Consider the following 14,734-nt stretch of genomic DNA (forward strand, 5'->3'; position numbering starts at 1 on the left):
GGTTTGTTAAAGAGCTGCTCACTTCTTAGCAGCAAGAAAGGCCTTGAATGCTGGAGTGAGCTGATAGTAATGTGAATTCAAGTAGAATGTCAGACTCTATCAAGAGAATTTGAGGGAAGGAGCCTCAATTCTGCGTTAAGAGCAGGGGAAGGAGGGGGAAGAGCTCCACTCACATCCTCAACAGGCAAGACCAAGGTGGTTCCCTCAGGTGAGGGCGCGCAGTGCAGCTCAGCGCTTGCGCTGAAGCCCTGAGATCCCCCAGCTCACCCACAGAAGGGACCCTTACCTTGTGCCGCAGTCCCCAGAACCATCCCACAGGCAGAGCTCTGCCCATCCCAGCAGCCTCCTTGCTCTAGGGGAGTGGGCTGGGGGGAGGAACTTAATTTATAGGTTTCTGCTGCCCCCACACCAACCAATGACTGGTGCCACAGGGTCCTGCCCAGCAGCAGCTCATGAGGAGTTGATGGGGGTCTTCCAGCTGGTCCCAGTTACCTGGAGGAGCCGGGGTGCTGGGGGGGTTGAGATGGAGCTCAGAGGGGGAGTTGGGGCCAAGGTAAAGAGTTTTCTATCCCCCTCTGCTTCCCTCTGAGCTAGTCCCTGTCCAACTCCGTGTTCTGGGCTAAAAATGAGATACATTGCATCTAATTAACGTATATAAATAAATACATTGTGTAATGACTGGTGAGCTTATGGAAGTGTAGAGGATTTAAGCTTCTGGGGGGAAAAAAAAACCCTATGCCCTTGAAAAGAGCTCGTCTTAGCATCCGAGGGAACAGAACAATGAAAATAGCTTTGGATCCTGCTGTTAGGAACCTTTAAATAAGCGTCAGAGCCAGTTTCTGAAAGATCAACACAACACCAAGAAATTCCATTTAATAATTAAAAAAAGACAATACAAAATGCAAACATTTCTTTTTTACAAAGTTCAGATACGTTTCTTTTTTTCTTTTAATCAAGTGCAAATAACTTCATGAACTACATCTTTCTCATTACTTTAATCATTTTTTGCTGGAGATGGTAAATCGTGGCCCGCTGCAAAAGGCAGATATAAATATTCCAACATGAAAAAAAAAAAAAACCAAAAACAACAAACCAAAAAAACCAACAACCCTTATTTATGTTCACCGCGTCGAAACATTCAATACATCCGAGGGGGCTGATGATGCCGTTTTCAGCCTTTCAAACCTTTTCTGGGTCATGGATGAGGGTGAAGAGAGGGATGGAACCGCAGTGGGGTGGTTCTGGTGGCCCCGGGGACTTTTTTTGGGGGGGGAGTTTATTTGAGATATTAGGGGAAAAGAGGGGGAGGAGACGTTACCAGGTGTCTTTGGCCATCACAGGAGGACGTGCTGCCCTTCTAAAAGTGCTCGTGGGGAGCGGAGGTGGTCGCTGCAGTGACAATGGTGGCACCCAGGAGACCCCGAGGCTCCGGGAGCCCCAGTCCCAGCAGGGTCAGAGCGACAGCAACCCCCTCCCCGTTAAATCACAAAGAATTAATCAACTCTGGGAGCACGAGTGGCTGCATCACACCGGGGCCACCGCCATGGGGTTAGTCGTTCCCGGGGTGTTTTTATTTTTGTCGTCGTTTTTTTTTTTAATCTTCTTTTTTTTTTTTTCCTTCTAAATACGAAAGACCCTCTCAACGGTCACTGCTCCACTGCGACTGCCCCACAGCAATAAAATAAAAAAAAAAAAACAAAACCCAAAAAACCCACCCTTCCAAATCCCTACAACAGCTTTTGTGCATCAAAGCAGCTGCTTTCAGACACCAAGCAAGCGACAAACAGCTTCAAGCCCACAGATGTGGAGCTTCCAAACAGGCTGGGAGCCGGGCGGCAGGAGGGGTAAATCCACAGCTGGGATCAATCAGGAGAGACTTTTCCAACCGACGCATCTCGGGGACAAACCTCAGCCCCTTTTTTGCCAGCGCTCGCCCAGTCCGCAGCCCCTAATGGAGCCCAGATCAAGCTCTCGCGGAGATGGAGATGGAGGAGGGAAAACATGGGCGAGCAGCTGCCGCCTGGTTTCGGCAAGGATTGACGCCGGGGCGGGGGGGACATGCAGAGCAATAAATAATTGGTTCATTAAGAGCAGGGCTCGCCCTAGATGTGGTCGAAGGGACAGCGAGAGACAAGCGGGGATGGGACCTGCCAACAGGAAAGCTGTAGGCAAGTCGACCACATTTAGTCCTGGCGGCTCTTTGAGAGGATGAAGATGGGGATGAAGGCGCGGGGAGGCGACGGCTGAGAGGGGGTTGCGAGGCTGGAAAGGGAGGAAGGCTGGGGGAGGAGGAAGAGGGGTGACGGGTGGCAGCAGTCGCTTGTCCCTGGGGGTCCTGTCCAGCCGTGTGAAGATTCCGGGGGACAAACCCCTGGGTGATGTCCACCATCGTCCCCAGCCGTGCCTGTCTGTGAAGCTGGGGGAAGGTAGGTGGTGGTGACGGGGGGGGGGTAGGGGTGGGGGGTGGCAGGATGGGTCACCCCCCCCGGGATCTACTCCCTGGGGAGGGGCTCCCACCGCATCCCGGCAGGATGGAGAGGGACAAAGCCAAAAGCACCTGAAGGGATTTGGAAGCAGGGAGCTTCCCCAGAGCTAGGGAGGGCGCCGAGCTCCATACCTGGGGCGACAGATTTCGGGGCTGAGCAGAGCATGCTCCCCTCTCCTGCCAGCGTGCCCCCCCCGCCCCCCGGACCCTGCCTCGGGGCCTCCCCCAGGTCTCGGCTCGTCCCCGAGCCCCCGCAGGGAAGCCAAATGCTTTGCGAGAAGCAGGTGATGGGGCCAAGTTCTGCATCTTCCTCGCAACGGGACTTGAACAAACCCTCAAACTGCGGAGGATCAGCCCAAAAGCACAAAACCAACCGCGGCCGCCCCATCGCCTCCGTGGACGGACCGGACCCCCTGCAAAAACTCACCCCATCACGTGCTGAGCAGGAGAGGCACCGTCTCCCCTCCCGCCCCAACCCCAAAACAGGGGGTTTCATCGGGGATAAAGGTGGCAGAAAAGGGTTGCAAGGCCTGAAAACGCCATCCCGCCGGTCAGCGGCAGCCCGGGGCTGGGTTTGCTTTGGGTGGGCGGTGGGTTTTTTTGTTACAAACGCACATTCTCATTTCTCAGGCAGGTATAAATATTGTCGTTTCTAGTAGAAAAAAAAACAAAAAAAAAAACCAAAAAAAAAAAACCAACAAACAAACAAACTTCCCTCTAAATAATATAAAGAAGACTCAATGATTGCACTTAATACATATGAAAAAGGTAGAAAGGAGGATATCCTAGTGCACAAACATTTACTCCTGCTCTTCACAAAGCTTGCTTTTTCCGAGTTACTCTTTGGCAGAGCTTGTAAGAAAGTCTGGTTTCTTGGCACAAGTGTCTGGGGGGGGTGGTGGGGGGGTTGGGGGGGGTGGGAAACAAAAACCCGAACCCGGCTGAAAGTCCTTCTCCTTCGCTCCCTGTTTTCTCCCGTGCAGCCAGGCATTGTTCTCCGGGAACGTGGCTTGGCTGCGCTTTCCTCCCAGCGCCAGCGCGGCTCTCCGGCGGGACGGCCACCGGAGCCACCACGGTTGCCGGCCTGCTTCGCCGATCTCTCCTTTAAGTTTTCTTTTTAATCAAGTACGCTTTTTAAAAATTCTTTCCCCCCCAACCCCCGCCCCCACCCCGATCTCTGCAAAGCGATGCCGGCACCCACGACCCAGGCGCTGCCATAAATAACTTCGTTACCTTCTTGTCACCCTCCGCGAAAGGGCTCGGTGGGGCTGCAGCCGTGGGCTGGAAGGATGACGACCCCCCCCGCGATGTCCCGGGGAACCGGGGACAGACCTGGCGTAAAGGAAACCAAAGGGAGGACAGAGACCGGCCAAAGGACCGGCGCTTCGGTTTCCCAAGAAGCTGCTGCTTTGGAAGAGAGGAGCGGCTTCGCCGGCGGCTGGATGGGACCGGAGCATCCCCCCCCCAGCCCCGGCTGGGGACACGGCTCTGTGGGGAACGGTGGAAAAATCGTGGGGGAACGTCTGCGGGGTGAGAAGTGACGGTCCTGCCGGAGCTGAGCGGAGGAAGGAGAAAATCGGAAAGGAGAAGGAAGGGAGAAGAGGTTTTCCTTGATGGCGGGGCGGCCCGGGGGCGGCGGGGGCACGGGGGGGCTATTTGTAAGGCCGGAGGAAGCTGGAGACTTTGGAGCGGAGGAGTTTGATGAAGGAGCGGGGCAGCATCTCCTTGTGTTTCTCCGTGTACTTGAAGTAGTTCTGGGGGTGCGCCAGCACGTCGAAGAAAGCTTTGATGAGCTTCTTGTCCTGCGGGGAAGCCAAGACGGAGGCGGGGGGGGGAAATCACCATTGTGCTCCCCTGCGGCGGCTCCGAACCCAAGCCAGGAGGGCAGGGGGGACATGGGGACACAGCGATGGGGAGGATGTTTCTGCACGCCGGCATCCCCCGCAGCCCTGGGCAGCGAGGACCCGCAGAGGATCACAGAATGGTTCAGGTCAGAAGGGACCTCAAAGATCGTCTAGTTCTCACCCCCTGCCCTGGGCAGGGACACCTCCTGCCAGCCCAGGTTGCTCCAAGCCCCGTCCAACCTGGCCTTAAACCCCTCCAGGGATGGGGCAGCCACAGCTTCTCTGGGCAACCTGGGCCAGGGGCTCACCGCCCCCACAGCCAAGAATTTCTTCCCCAGATCTCAGCTAAATCTCCCCTCTTTCAGTTTAAAACCCTTCCCCCTCATCCCATGGCTCCCCTCCCTGATCCAGAGTGCCTCCCCAGCTTTCCTGGAGCCCCTTTAGGGACTGGAAGGGGCTGGAAGGTCTCCCCGGAGCCTTCTCTTCTCCAGGCTGAACCCCCCCAGCTCTCTCAGCCTGTCCCCACGGCAGAGGGGCTCCAGCCCTCCCAGCATCTCCGGGGCCTCCTCCGGCCCCGCTCCAACAGCTCCGTGTCCTTCCTGTGCAGAGGGCTCCAGAGCTGGAGGCAGTATCCCAGGTGGGGTCTCCCCAGAGCGGAGCAGAGGGGCAGCAGAGGGGGATGCACTCACCTTGAGGATCTCCTGGTGGTTTTCGGAGGCGTAGAGCCTGCCATCCCGCACAATGTCCTCCACCAGCTGCTCGTAGTCCTCTGCAACACCCAGCCGAAAAAAAACACGATCAGGGCACGAGCTGTCACTTGTCCCCAAACCTCTGGTTCCCATCCCTGAGTTCCGCTCCCCCTCAAATACATGGGAGGTGGGAATTGGGGGTGACCCGGTACCGCAGTGGGGTGGGGAGCACCAGCGCATCCCCCTGTGCCCCGCGCTCACCGTCGTAGGTGACGTAGGGGATCTGGAAGCCCCGGGCACTGTTGGCTTCGCTGGTTTTGAAGTTGATCCAGAGTTTCCGAGAGCGGGCGGTGAAAGCGATGGGCCTCTCGTAGGTCTGGCACGTCTCGTAGGTGGTGATGGAGGACGGGGAGGCTGCGGGGGGAACGGCGAGGGGCCGCGTGATGCTGGATGCCCAGCGGCGCAGCTACCCCCAGCTTTACTGTGCTTATATGCACAGGGGGAAGGGGGGCACCAGCAATGGGGATTGTCCGTGTTCGGTGAGGCTGAGCCCCCCCCCAGCCCTCAGGTTACACACCGGGAATGTCGTTCCTTCCTTGCTCTTGGAGAGCTCCAAAAAGGGCTTTTTACTCCAAGAAAAGAAGTGCTGACACATGGGTGCACAACCCAGCCCACGCACAACGCCCTGATCCAGCAAGACACCGGGGTGGCAGGGCGATGCCGATCCCCCCGCTCACCCAATTCCCCCAAATTCCCTTCCTCCCTTTGCAGAAGGCAGCTCGGCCAAACCCCAGCCTTTTCCTCCCCCGGCTCCTCCCCTCAGCACCGCAGCGCGCTCGGTTACCTACAGTTTTTCCGCATGACCAAGACGTCGCCGCACTCATCCTCGGAGGGGAGGAAGATCTCCGGCACCACGATGAGGATCTTGCGCTTGGGCGGCGGGTTGATGTTCCAGGTGCACTCGACGTTGGCGGGGTAATTCCCCGGGTAGTTGGGGGACTCGATGTAGCCCGTGTACTCGCCCAGCTCCCCCCCACACTGGCGGTCTGCAAGGCAAGGAGAGCTGGTTCAACTGGGAACCAGTGCCATGGGCACTGGGACGGGGCGGGGAGTTTACTGGGCGCGGAGGGTGTGCTCTATTAGCACCGCTTTGTGCATCCCCCCCATGCCCGCCTGCATCCATAAAGCACGGAAATGACCCAAAACTCTATTTTAAGGGCTTTTTAAATACTTTTGAGGAAGGAGCCCAGTTCGCGCCACGCCTGACCCCCCCCACCCCCTCTCCATCGCACCCCAGCTCGCCTACTTTTGCACTGGGACACGGAGGTGGAGCCATCGAAGTCGGTGGTGGTGTTGCCGGGACAGGCGATGCAGTAATTCTGCCGAAAATCGGGCTGGTAGGTGCCCACGGTGCAGCGGATGCAGCGGTGGACGCTCGTGTTGTAGTAATGCCCAGGGGAGCACTGGACTGGGGGGGGTGGGGGGTGTCAGAGAGCAAAAGGGGGCCGTGTCAGCCACCGGCACGGCCCCCCCCGCTGGGTGTCCCCCTCCCTGGGCACCAGTTCCCACCTACCTTTGGTGTCGCAGTCCTGGAAGGAGAGGGCTCCCTCGTGGCGGGTGGTCAGCCCCCCGCCGCAGGGGAAGCAGAGCGCCCGCCCCACCTCGGGCTGGTAGGTCCCCCGGGGACACGGCTGGCAGGGCTTGAAGCCATCGGACGAGTGCTGCCCGGGGGGACACTGACCTGCGGGCACAGGCATCGCTCAGTCCCGGCACCCGGCGTGCCCCGGGCTGTCCCACCCCATAGAATCATGGAATGTGTTGGGTTGGACCTTTAAAGGCCATCTAGTCTGACCCCCTGCAGTCAGCAGGGACATCTTCAACTAGATCAGGTCGCTCAGAGCCTCATCCAGCCTGGCCTTGAATGTCTCCAGGGATGGGGCCTCCAACCCCTCTCTGGGCAACCTGGGCCAGCGTCTCACCATCCTCGGTGTAAAGAACTTCTCGATGTCTCATCTAAACCTGCCCTGCTCTAGTTTAAACCATTGCCCCTCGTCCTGTCGCTACGTGCCCTTGCAGCTCAGTCCCAGCACCCGGCATGCCCCGGGCTCTCCCACCCCATGCTCAGCTCCTCTCCCCCCCAGCCTTGGCAGCGCCAATAAATCCGTAACAAGCGCTGCCCTTCCTGGGGTCCCCTCTAAATGCCCCAAAATCGCTACTTTTGCTGGTCCTGGGGATGCTCATGGCTTTCCCCTCTTCCGGACAGGGGCTGACGGCTGATGGTGGAGGTTGCAGCCCTGGCCATGGCGCATGGACATAGAATCACAGAATGGTTCAGGCTGGAAGGGACCTTAAAGATCATCTAGTTCCAACCCTCTGCCATGGGAACATGCCCCCGGTGTCCCTCCTGGCCCCCCGCCGCCCCTCTGTGCCCCCCTTACCCGTGCAGCCGGTGATGTTGGTGGCTCCCACCGGTCCGAAAGCGTCACCGCGGGGACACAGGTCACAGGAGAGCTGCCCTTCCTTCTCCTGGTAGGTGCCGGGCGGGCAGGGGACGCACTGTTCCATTTGGCCGTGGTAATACGTTCCCTGCGAGCAGCTAACTGAGAGCCAGGGGGGATGTCAGTGATGCAGCGGGGGATGCTGTCACCGCCGGGGGGGACACGGCTGGTCCCCCACCCCGGGCACCCCGCGATGCTCCTTACCACACTTGCCGCCCAGGTGCTGCTGGCCCGGCCCACAGCTCTCCTGCCGCTCCGGGGCCACGCTCAGCTTCCTCGCCACCTCGTACTCCATCCCCGCGAAGCGGAGCAGGAACCGCTCCTGGTTGATGGATTTCTTCAGGGCTTTGATGGCCGACTTCAGCTTTTTCTCCACCCTCTGCCGCAGGCAGTGCAGGTTGCAGCTGGCTGGGGGGGCAGGGGGGAATGGCGGGGTTCAGGGATGCAGTAAGAAGGGAGGGATGGAGAGGGAAACCCAGCAGGATTAAAACCACCTCCAAAATGCTCAGCTGCCCAGCACATCCCAGTATGGTGTGGAAGGGGGACTGGTTCGGCTCGCCTTGCTGCATGGGGATGATGGGGATGGCATTGTCCCCCTGGTCCCACCACCGTCCCCCTGGTCCAACTACTGTCTCCTGGTACAACCATCATCCCCCTGATCCCATCACTGTCTCCTGGTCCCACAACCATCCCCCTGGTCCAACTACTGTCTCCTGGTACAACCATCATCCCCTTGGTAGCACCACCATCCCACTGGTCCCACCATCATCCCACCACTGTCCCCCTGGTTCCACCACCCCTGCCTGCACCCAAGACGTGTCAAGCCAGCGTCGTGCCCACCTGTGATCTCCTCCGGCTTGATCTCCGCCTCAAACTCCAGCGTGATGCGCGTCACCTCCTTGTTGGAGGAGTTGCGAGCCCGGCGGCCCTTCCCCTTCTTGGACGAGTCACACTTGAGGTTGACGAAGGCAACCTGGCAGTCGGAGCAAGGTGCCAAACCGCCTGCACGCGGGGGAACAAGTCAGGACCCCGTCCCTCCTGGGGGACACAGGCATCCCCTGGCACCCCCCCGCCACCATGCCTCACCTTGCGCTCCAGCCTTCCCGCCCTCGTCCTGCTTGCCCTTGGCCCGCGGGTGCAGGTGGCACTTGGCATCCTTGATCTTGAAGGAAGCCTTTTGCTTGATTGGCGCAGTGACAGTCTCTAAAAGAAAAGGTGGGTGCTCAACAACCCCGGCGCAGGGGCAGCCCGGCTGGCGGTGGCCGTGAGCACCCAGGAGCCCCCTTACCGAGACACTGCTGGCTGCTGTTGGCGGGTCTCTGCTGGCCACCCTGCCGCAGGACGGGGGTCCCACAGCTCACCGTGTAGCTGCTGTCGGACTCTGCGGGATGGAGGAATAGGAGTCGGGGGATGCCGGAGCAGCCGCCTGGTCCCCGCAATGCTCTGCCGGGGCGATGCAGGGAGGCACGGCCGCGCCGTTGCGGGGATGATGCTCAGCACCCCACCGTGGGGGTCCTGCACCAGGGACCCGTCCCACGGATCTACACCCCCCCAGCAACCACCTCCCTCCCTCACCTCGGCCGCTACTTGGGTGCTCTGCACCCTGGCCGCGCAGCCGCTCCTCTTTCCCTCCGCAAAGTTTGGGCCATGCAGGGAAATGGGGACCCCCCCACCCATGCCGGCGGTGGCATCGGTGTCGGTACCTGGCAGAAAGCGGGCCTTGGAGGCGCAGGTGAGGGCACAGCTGTCCTTCTTGCCTGTCTTGTTGCAGGTGAGGGTGGCCCGCGGTGGCACCGAACCTGGCAGGCATTTCACCAGCTCTGAGGGACATGCGCCGGCTGGTGACGACAAGCGGGGACGCCCGTGGCTGGCGCAGCCCGGGGACACGCGAGGGACCCCTGCACCCTCCCAGGTCATGAGGGGATTCAGCAGGGAGGAGAGGGTGCCAGAGCGCGGCATGGGGACCCCAGACCAGCATCCCACCCCCTCCACCTCCTCCTTGGAGATGTCAGATGGGATTGATGGGATTTCAATTTTCAGGCGGGGTGGGGGGGGAGGGGGGTGGGGACAGTGGGGTACCAGGGCACGGCCAGGGCCATGAAAACAGCTCCTTTAGGGGCAATTTACTGGTGCAAAAGCCCACAGCCAGCCCTGAGCACGGTGGAAAAGGCAATGAGACGACCCAGGGCAGAGGGAGCAGGGCAACACCTTACGGCACTTCCCATCCAGACCCACGTGGGATGGACACCGGGCCCCAGCCCAAAGCACCCCCCGCCCAGAGCATCCCTCCACTGGGATGCCCCAAAACCACCACGCTCCCCCCGACCCCGACCTTAATCCCAACAGCCCCCAGTGACGGGGGGGCCGTGGGGCATCGGGAGCATCCCTGGCCGTGGTGCGTCCTGCCCCGACGTACCTATACAGTCCTTTTTGTTCCAGTGCAGCTTGCAGCCGGCGGGACAGGTACACTGGTAGCTGCCGGGCGTGTTGATGCAGCCGAATTTGCAGCCCCCCCGGTTGATGCTGCATTCGTCGACATCTGCGGGGAAGAAGGGAGAGGGGGTGGGCGAGGGGCAGTGGGACACCCCCCCCCCCCGCCCTCCCCGGCTCTGACACTGCATGGTCTCAGGGCTGTGATTCCAGATGGATAAATTGCAGGAGCCGTGCCCGGCTGGGGATGGGGGACGCGCACCCAGCCGTGCCTCCACCCTGCAGCCCCTTGGGGACATGGGGACCCCCGACTGCTGGTGTCCCCAAGGGCCGGGCAGTGACGGGTGCAGGCCACCCAGGCTGAGCCCGGCCCCGGCCCCGCGGCGGGCTGGGGAGCGGCGGGGGGCAGCAGACGGAGCCAACATGGAAGCACTTAGCCGAATTCAAAAGGCAGCTGCTCGGCAGTCCCAGCCCCTCTCCCCATGGCGGGGACCCTCCGCCCCAGCCCAAAACGGGGGGTCGATCCTCCAGGTCTGGCACAGAGCAAATGTGGGGAGCAGCCAGGGATGGAGCTGCCCCCCAAACATCCCTCTCTGCCCGGCTCCCGCTTCTCAGGAGCATCGGTGGGAGCCAGCGACCCCTCCACCGCAGGGTCTCACCCAGAGCATCCCGGGGGATGCACTGGCTCATGCTGACTGCATATTTTGGGAGCAGGAGGAGGGTCGCCCACCCTCGCCAGCCAGGCAGCACTGGAGCACCCGGCCTCGTGCCACCGTCTCCCCGAGCCGACGGCACCGCTGCCGCGACACGCTCTGGCAACCCCCCAAAGCCTGTTTCAGCTGCCTCTCCGCTTCCTGGGGCGCCACACACCCCCGCCCTGGGGAGCTATCTGCCTTATGAAACTTAAATCAAACCCTTTTGATGTTCCCCTTCCCACCCCGTCCCAGCTCCCTGCCAAAAACGCCGGGGATTTCTCCCTCTCTCCCGCTGCAGACAAGTCACAAATCGTTCCTGTCGCTCCGTTTGAAGTTGCAGACACCAGCGTCTGGCTGCGAGCCCCCTCCCTGCCTGGCCCCAGCTCGGGGTACGTGGGGAACCGACCCTCCCCACAGGTCTTCGGCATGAGCGGTATCCCCAGGGGTCCCGCAGCAACCGCGCCGTGGGGCTACCCCATCCCTGGGTGCCCCGTGTGCCTCCCCGGGACCCCAAACCAGCGGGGTGATGGCTTCCTCCTGCCGGCATCCAACCGGCCTTACCTCCGCAGTGGGTGAGCCCGTAGAGCGTGTAGCCCTTGTTGCAGAGGCACTGGAAGCTGCCGGGGGTGTTGATGCAGAGGTGGTCACAGGTCCGGTCGAAGGAGCACTCGTCGATGTCTGGAGGAAAGGCATGGAGGAAGGTGAGGGCTGGCGCCGGCGGAGGGGCAGCCCCGGGCACAAGGGGTGTCCCCTTCCTGCTCCGCCTGCTCCAGCAAGCTGGAGGCGGCACTGGGATGCTCCAGGGACCCTGCACCATGATGTTCAGGAGACCCTGCACTGGGATGCTCTGGGACCCAGCACCAGATTGCTTTGGAGATCTAACACTGGGATGCTCCAGGGATGCAACACCAGGATGTTCAGGGGACCTTGCACTGGGATGCTCTGGGGACCCTGCACTGGGATGCTCCGGGACCCAGCACTGGGATGCTCCGGGACCCTGTGCTCCCATCCTGCCTGCCTCCAGGCTGCCCCCTCTCCCACTCCAGCTGCTGCTAATGGAAGCAGCAGCCGACTGCACCAGCATCTCCCCCTGCCCTGAGTTCCTGCAGCCCCTCTGCACCCCAAATGGGACAAACAGGGCCAGCACCATGCCCTTGGCACGGGGTGGCTGCGAGAGCCCCTGGCTGTTGCCCAGCCAGGGCACTGGGATGCTGCGCGGGCAGGTCCTGCCCCGGGGACGGTGCCAGCGATAGCTGCTCAGCCCCGCGGGGCACCTCACCGGGGCAGGGGGGCCCTGGCTGGGCGGGTGAACCCATCCCGGCGGGTTTGAGCATCACTTCATTGGCTTCATTAAGTTAATTGCCGCGCTCGCGTCAAACACCTGAGAGCGCAGAACCTGGACGGAGATGAAAGCGGTGGCAGCCCTGGAGCGCAGCAGCCCCCTCCTTCCCCGGCCGCACGCTCTCGGGAGGCAACGCTTGGGCTCACACACGCCCGCCGTGCCACGGGCTGGAGGGGCAGAGCCCTGTCCTCCCCCCGGCACAGCCCTGCCAGGTCGTTGAAACCTGGTGGGGTGCACAGGAGGATGTTGGGACAGGGAGAAAAAGGTGGGAAAAGCAGCGTGGAGCAGCCAGCTCCTTCCGGAGCGAGCGGGATGCATCTTCCCCCTCCCTCCTGCCCTCCAACAGACAGATGAGGGAAGGAGGAATCCCTTTGCAAAAGCCACTGAAATTCTTGCTCTGCCTTGATGGCTTGTAAAAACAGTGTGTCCCCCAGCGGGGCACGATCCAGCCCCTGCCACGGGGAAGGGGAGAGGCAAGGCAGGACACGTCTCGCTGCTCTTCCCGTCACCCAGCACAGGAGAATCACGGCCTCTCCAGAGGGAAGGAGGCACCAGCGTGCTTTAGCGGGGAGCTATGGGTTGTGCTGCTGCGGGATTGCCAGCAAAAACTTTGTGCAATAAAGCGGAGCAGCCTGGGAGAAGCCCCGAGGTGACAGGGTGGGTGCTGAGCTCAGGGTGCCCTCCCAGGACACGTGGGGATGCTGCTGGGGTACCCCGGCATGGATGCTCCGGAGCAGAGCGAAGGTGCTGGGCTCGGGGCATGCTCGCTGCCAGGGCTGCTGGCCGGGATGCTCCCCGCAGCCGGGCAGAGCTGTGTCCCAGCCCACGGAGCTGCAGGGAACGTCATGACCGTCATCCCAGCGCTGAGTAAGGCCGGAGGATTTCACCTGGCATCTGCCTAATTGCTGGCTTTGACTCCGCCGCGAGAAGAGCCCAGAAATCCCCAACTCGGGAGCAGGGCTGGGATGGCAGCCCAGCAAGATCAAAGGGCCAAGTCCCAGACCAGAACCCAAATCCAACGCTAATCCCCCAAAGGATGTATGTGGTCCAGAGGAAAGCAAAGAGGAATGAGGAACGGGGCCAGCACTCCTCCAGCAGCTGCCGTGGGAGGGCTGAGAAATGCCGGGGGGCAGGGAGGGGTGCCGGGGTCCCCGCTGCCCCCCTTACCTTGGCAGTTCCTCTCGTTGATGAGCAGCTTGTAGCCCTTCTTGCAGCTGCACTCGAAGCTGCCCACCGTGTTCCTGCAGATGTGGTCGCAGCCGCCGTTGTTGAGCCGGCACTCGTCGATGTCTGGTGGGGACAGGGGACATGTGTCACGCTGGGATGCTCGGTCGGCAGAGCGGGGTCCTCCCCTCCGGACCCCATCCCCAGCCGGAGCCGGCAAACGGAGGAAACCCTTTGGGCTCTGATGGTCACCGGGGGAACGTGGCTCCTGGTTTTATCTGGGGAGCTGATGCATGACACTGGGGACACTGGGGGATGCCAGGGCTGCCGGGTTCAGCTCCCCTTGGAAGTTGTGCAAAGTGTTGAATTTCGGCAGGTCTCAGCATCCCCCGGAGCAGAGACAGGGTCTCTGAAAGAGCCTGGGGGAAAGCACCAGTCCGGAGTCGGCAGAGTCACGGGTCTGGGCTAGGGGGTACTTTTGGGGACCCTGAGCAGCGGGAAGAAAGACCAAGCCGGGAAGGGAAACCCCCTCCTTCTAAAACAGCCGCACGACAAAATAAATGCTTTTTAACCCTCATCTCTCTGCTTGCCATCTGCTTCCTGCCATAAACAGAACTAAAAAAGATGATGCACAATAACTGCAAAGAGCCCCAACAACCTGGAAAGAGGCAGGGACTTGGGGTTTTGGTTGTTTGGTGCGGGGTTTCCCCCCCCCCGCCTTTTCCCACTAATCACAAAATTTACTGCTAGGAAACGACCTGTAAAATGGAAGGAGACCGGGAAGAGGCAGTCGCCTTCCCCGTCCCTCCATCCCCCAGCCGCCGGGGCGGCAGCTCTGCCTCTCTGGGGCTGGGGTTTTCTTTTTACGACTGCGAGGGAGCGAGCTGTAAACCAGCCCGCAGCCATCGTAAAACCCCCAGACACAGGGGACGTGGCTCCGGGTTATTGCACGTTCCTGGGAACTGCAGAATTGGAGAAGGTGGGGGGCGGGGGGGGAGGGTCGGGGAAGGGGGATGCTCTGATAAAATAAAAGGGGGCAGGGGGTTTCTGGAAGCAGTCAGCAGGTAGACAGGCGGCCGGACGGGCTTTCATTTCAACCGGGGTCAAGTTCCCGGAGCTGCTGAAAGACACAACGCAGGCACCGGCCAGCCCTGGGGTCGCGGGGTCCCATTGCCCGGGGTGGGGGGATATGAGGGGCACTGGGGTAACCAGTCTGGACCGTCCCCCCTTGCAGGGGCAGGTGGAGGGGGGTGTTGGTAGGAGGGTGTAGCATCCCGTGGTGTCCTCCCCTAAGCGGGACACAGTGCTCAGACCCATCCAGAGGGTGAACAACAAAGGGACTCATCCATCCCAAATTCCCAGACAGGGTGGAAATTTCCTGCACACCCAGCCCCTGCCCATGGGGAAACTGAGGCAGGGGGGCAGAGCGAGGTGGGATGGGACCCTCCAGCCCCACAACCGCCATGCCATTGCCTCCCACTTGACCTGACCTCCCTTTCCTCCTTCCCATAGGCTTCCCGGGGGAGCAGGGGCGACCAGGGCACCTTCAGCAAGGGGGCTGAGCTCCCGTGCGTGGGGGGGATCCCC

The 14,734-nt window shown here is 61.1% G+C and overlaps 1 protein-coding gene across 8 annotated transcripts in view; it reads right to left on the reverse strand.

Annotated features, from left to right (window-relative positions):
- Positions 1–868: 868 nt before the first annotated feature.
- SCUBE3 (signal peptide, CUB domain and EGF like domain containing 3) overlaps positions 869–14,734 on the reverse strand; it is a 40,222-nt gene continuing 26,356 nt past the window's right edge. For 2 of the 8 annotated variants that reach the window (XM_063356765.1, XM_063356762.1), the window contains 15 exons: positions 13,151–13,273; positions 11,203–11,319; positions 9,933–10,055; positions 9,220–9,336; positions 8,805–8,897; positions 8,603–8,719; positions 8,357–8,518; positions 7,721–7,924; positions 7,457–7,618; positions 6,592–6,759; positions 6,325–6,486; positions 5,863–6,064; positions 5,280–5,432; positions 5,019–5,098; positions 869–4,287 (listed from right to left, as the gene is read on the reverse strand). In XM_063356765.1, coding sequence (XP_063212835.1) covers positions 3,620–4,287; positions 5,019–5,098; positions 5,280–5,432; positions 5,863–6,064; positions 6,325–6,486; positions 6,592–6,759; positions 7,457–7,618; positions 7,721–7,924; positions 8,357–8,518; positions 8,603–8,719; positions 8,805–8,897; positions 9,220–9,336; positions 9,933–10,055; positions 11,203–11,319; positions 13,151–13,273 — 2,651 coding nt within the window. In that variant the 3' untranslated portion in view covers positions 869–3,619. Of the gene's footprint in view, positions 4,288–5,018; positions 5,099–5,279; positions 5,433–5,862; positions 6,065–6,324; positions 6,487–6,591; positions 6,760–7,456; positions 7,619–7,720; positions 7,925–8,356; positions 8,519–8,602; positions 8,720–8,804; positions 8,898–9,219; positions 9,355–9,932; positions 10,056–11,202; positions 11,320–13,150; positions 13,274–14,734 lie in introns of all 8 variants that reach the window. The other 6 variants (XM_063356764.1, XM_063356761.1, XM_063356768.1 and 3 more) reach the window with 4 other exon arrangements.

The sequence above is a fragment of the Chroicocephalus ridibundus genome, chromosome 20 (assembly GCF_963924245.1).
Source record: "Chroicocephalus ridibundus chromosome 20, bChrRid1.1, whole genome shotgun sequence".
Classification (NCBI taxonomy): Eukaryota; Metazoa; Chordata; class Aves; order Charadriiformes; family Laridae; genus Chroicocephalus; species Chroicocephalus ridibundus.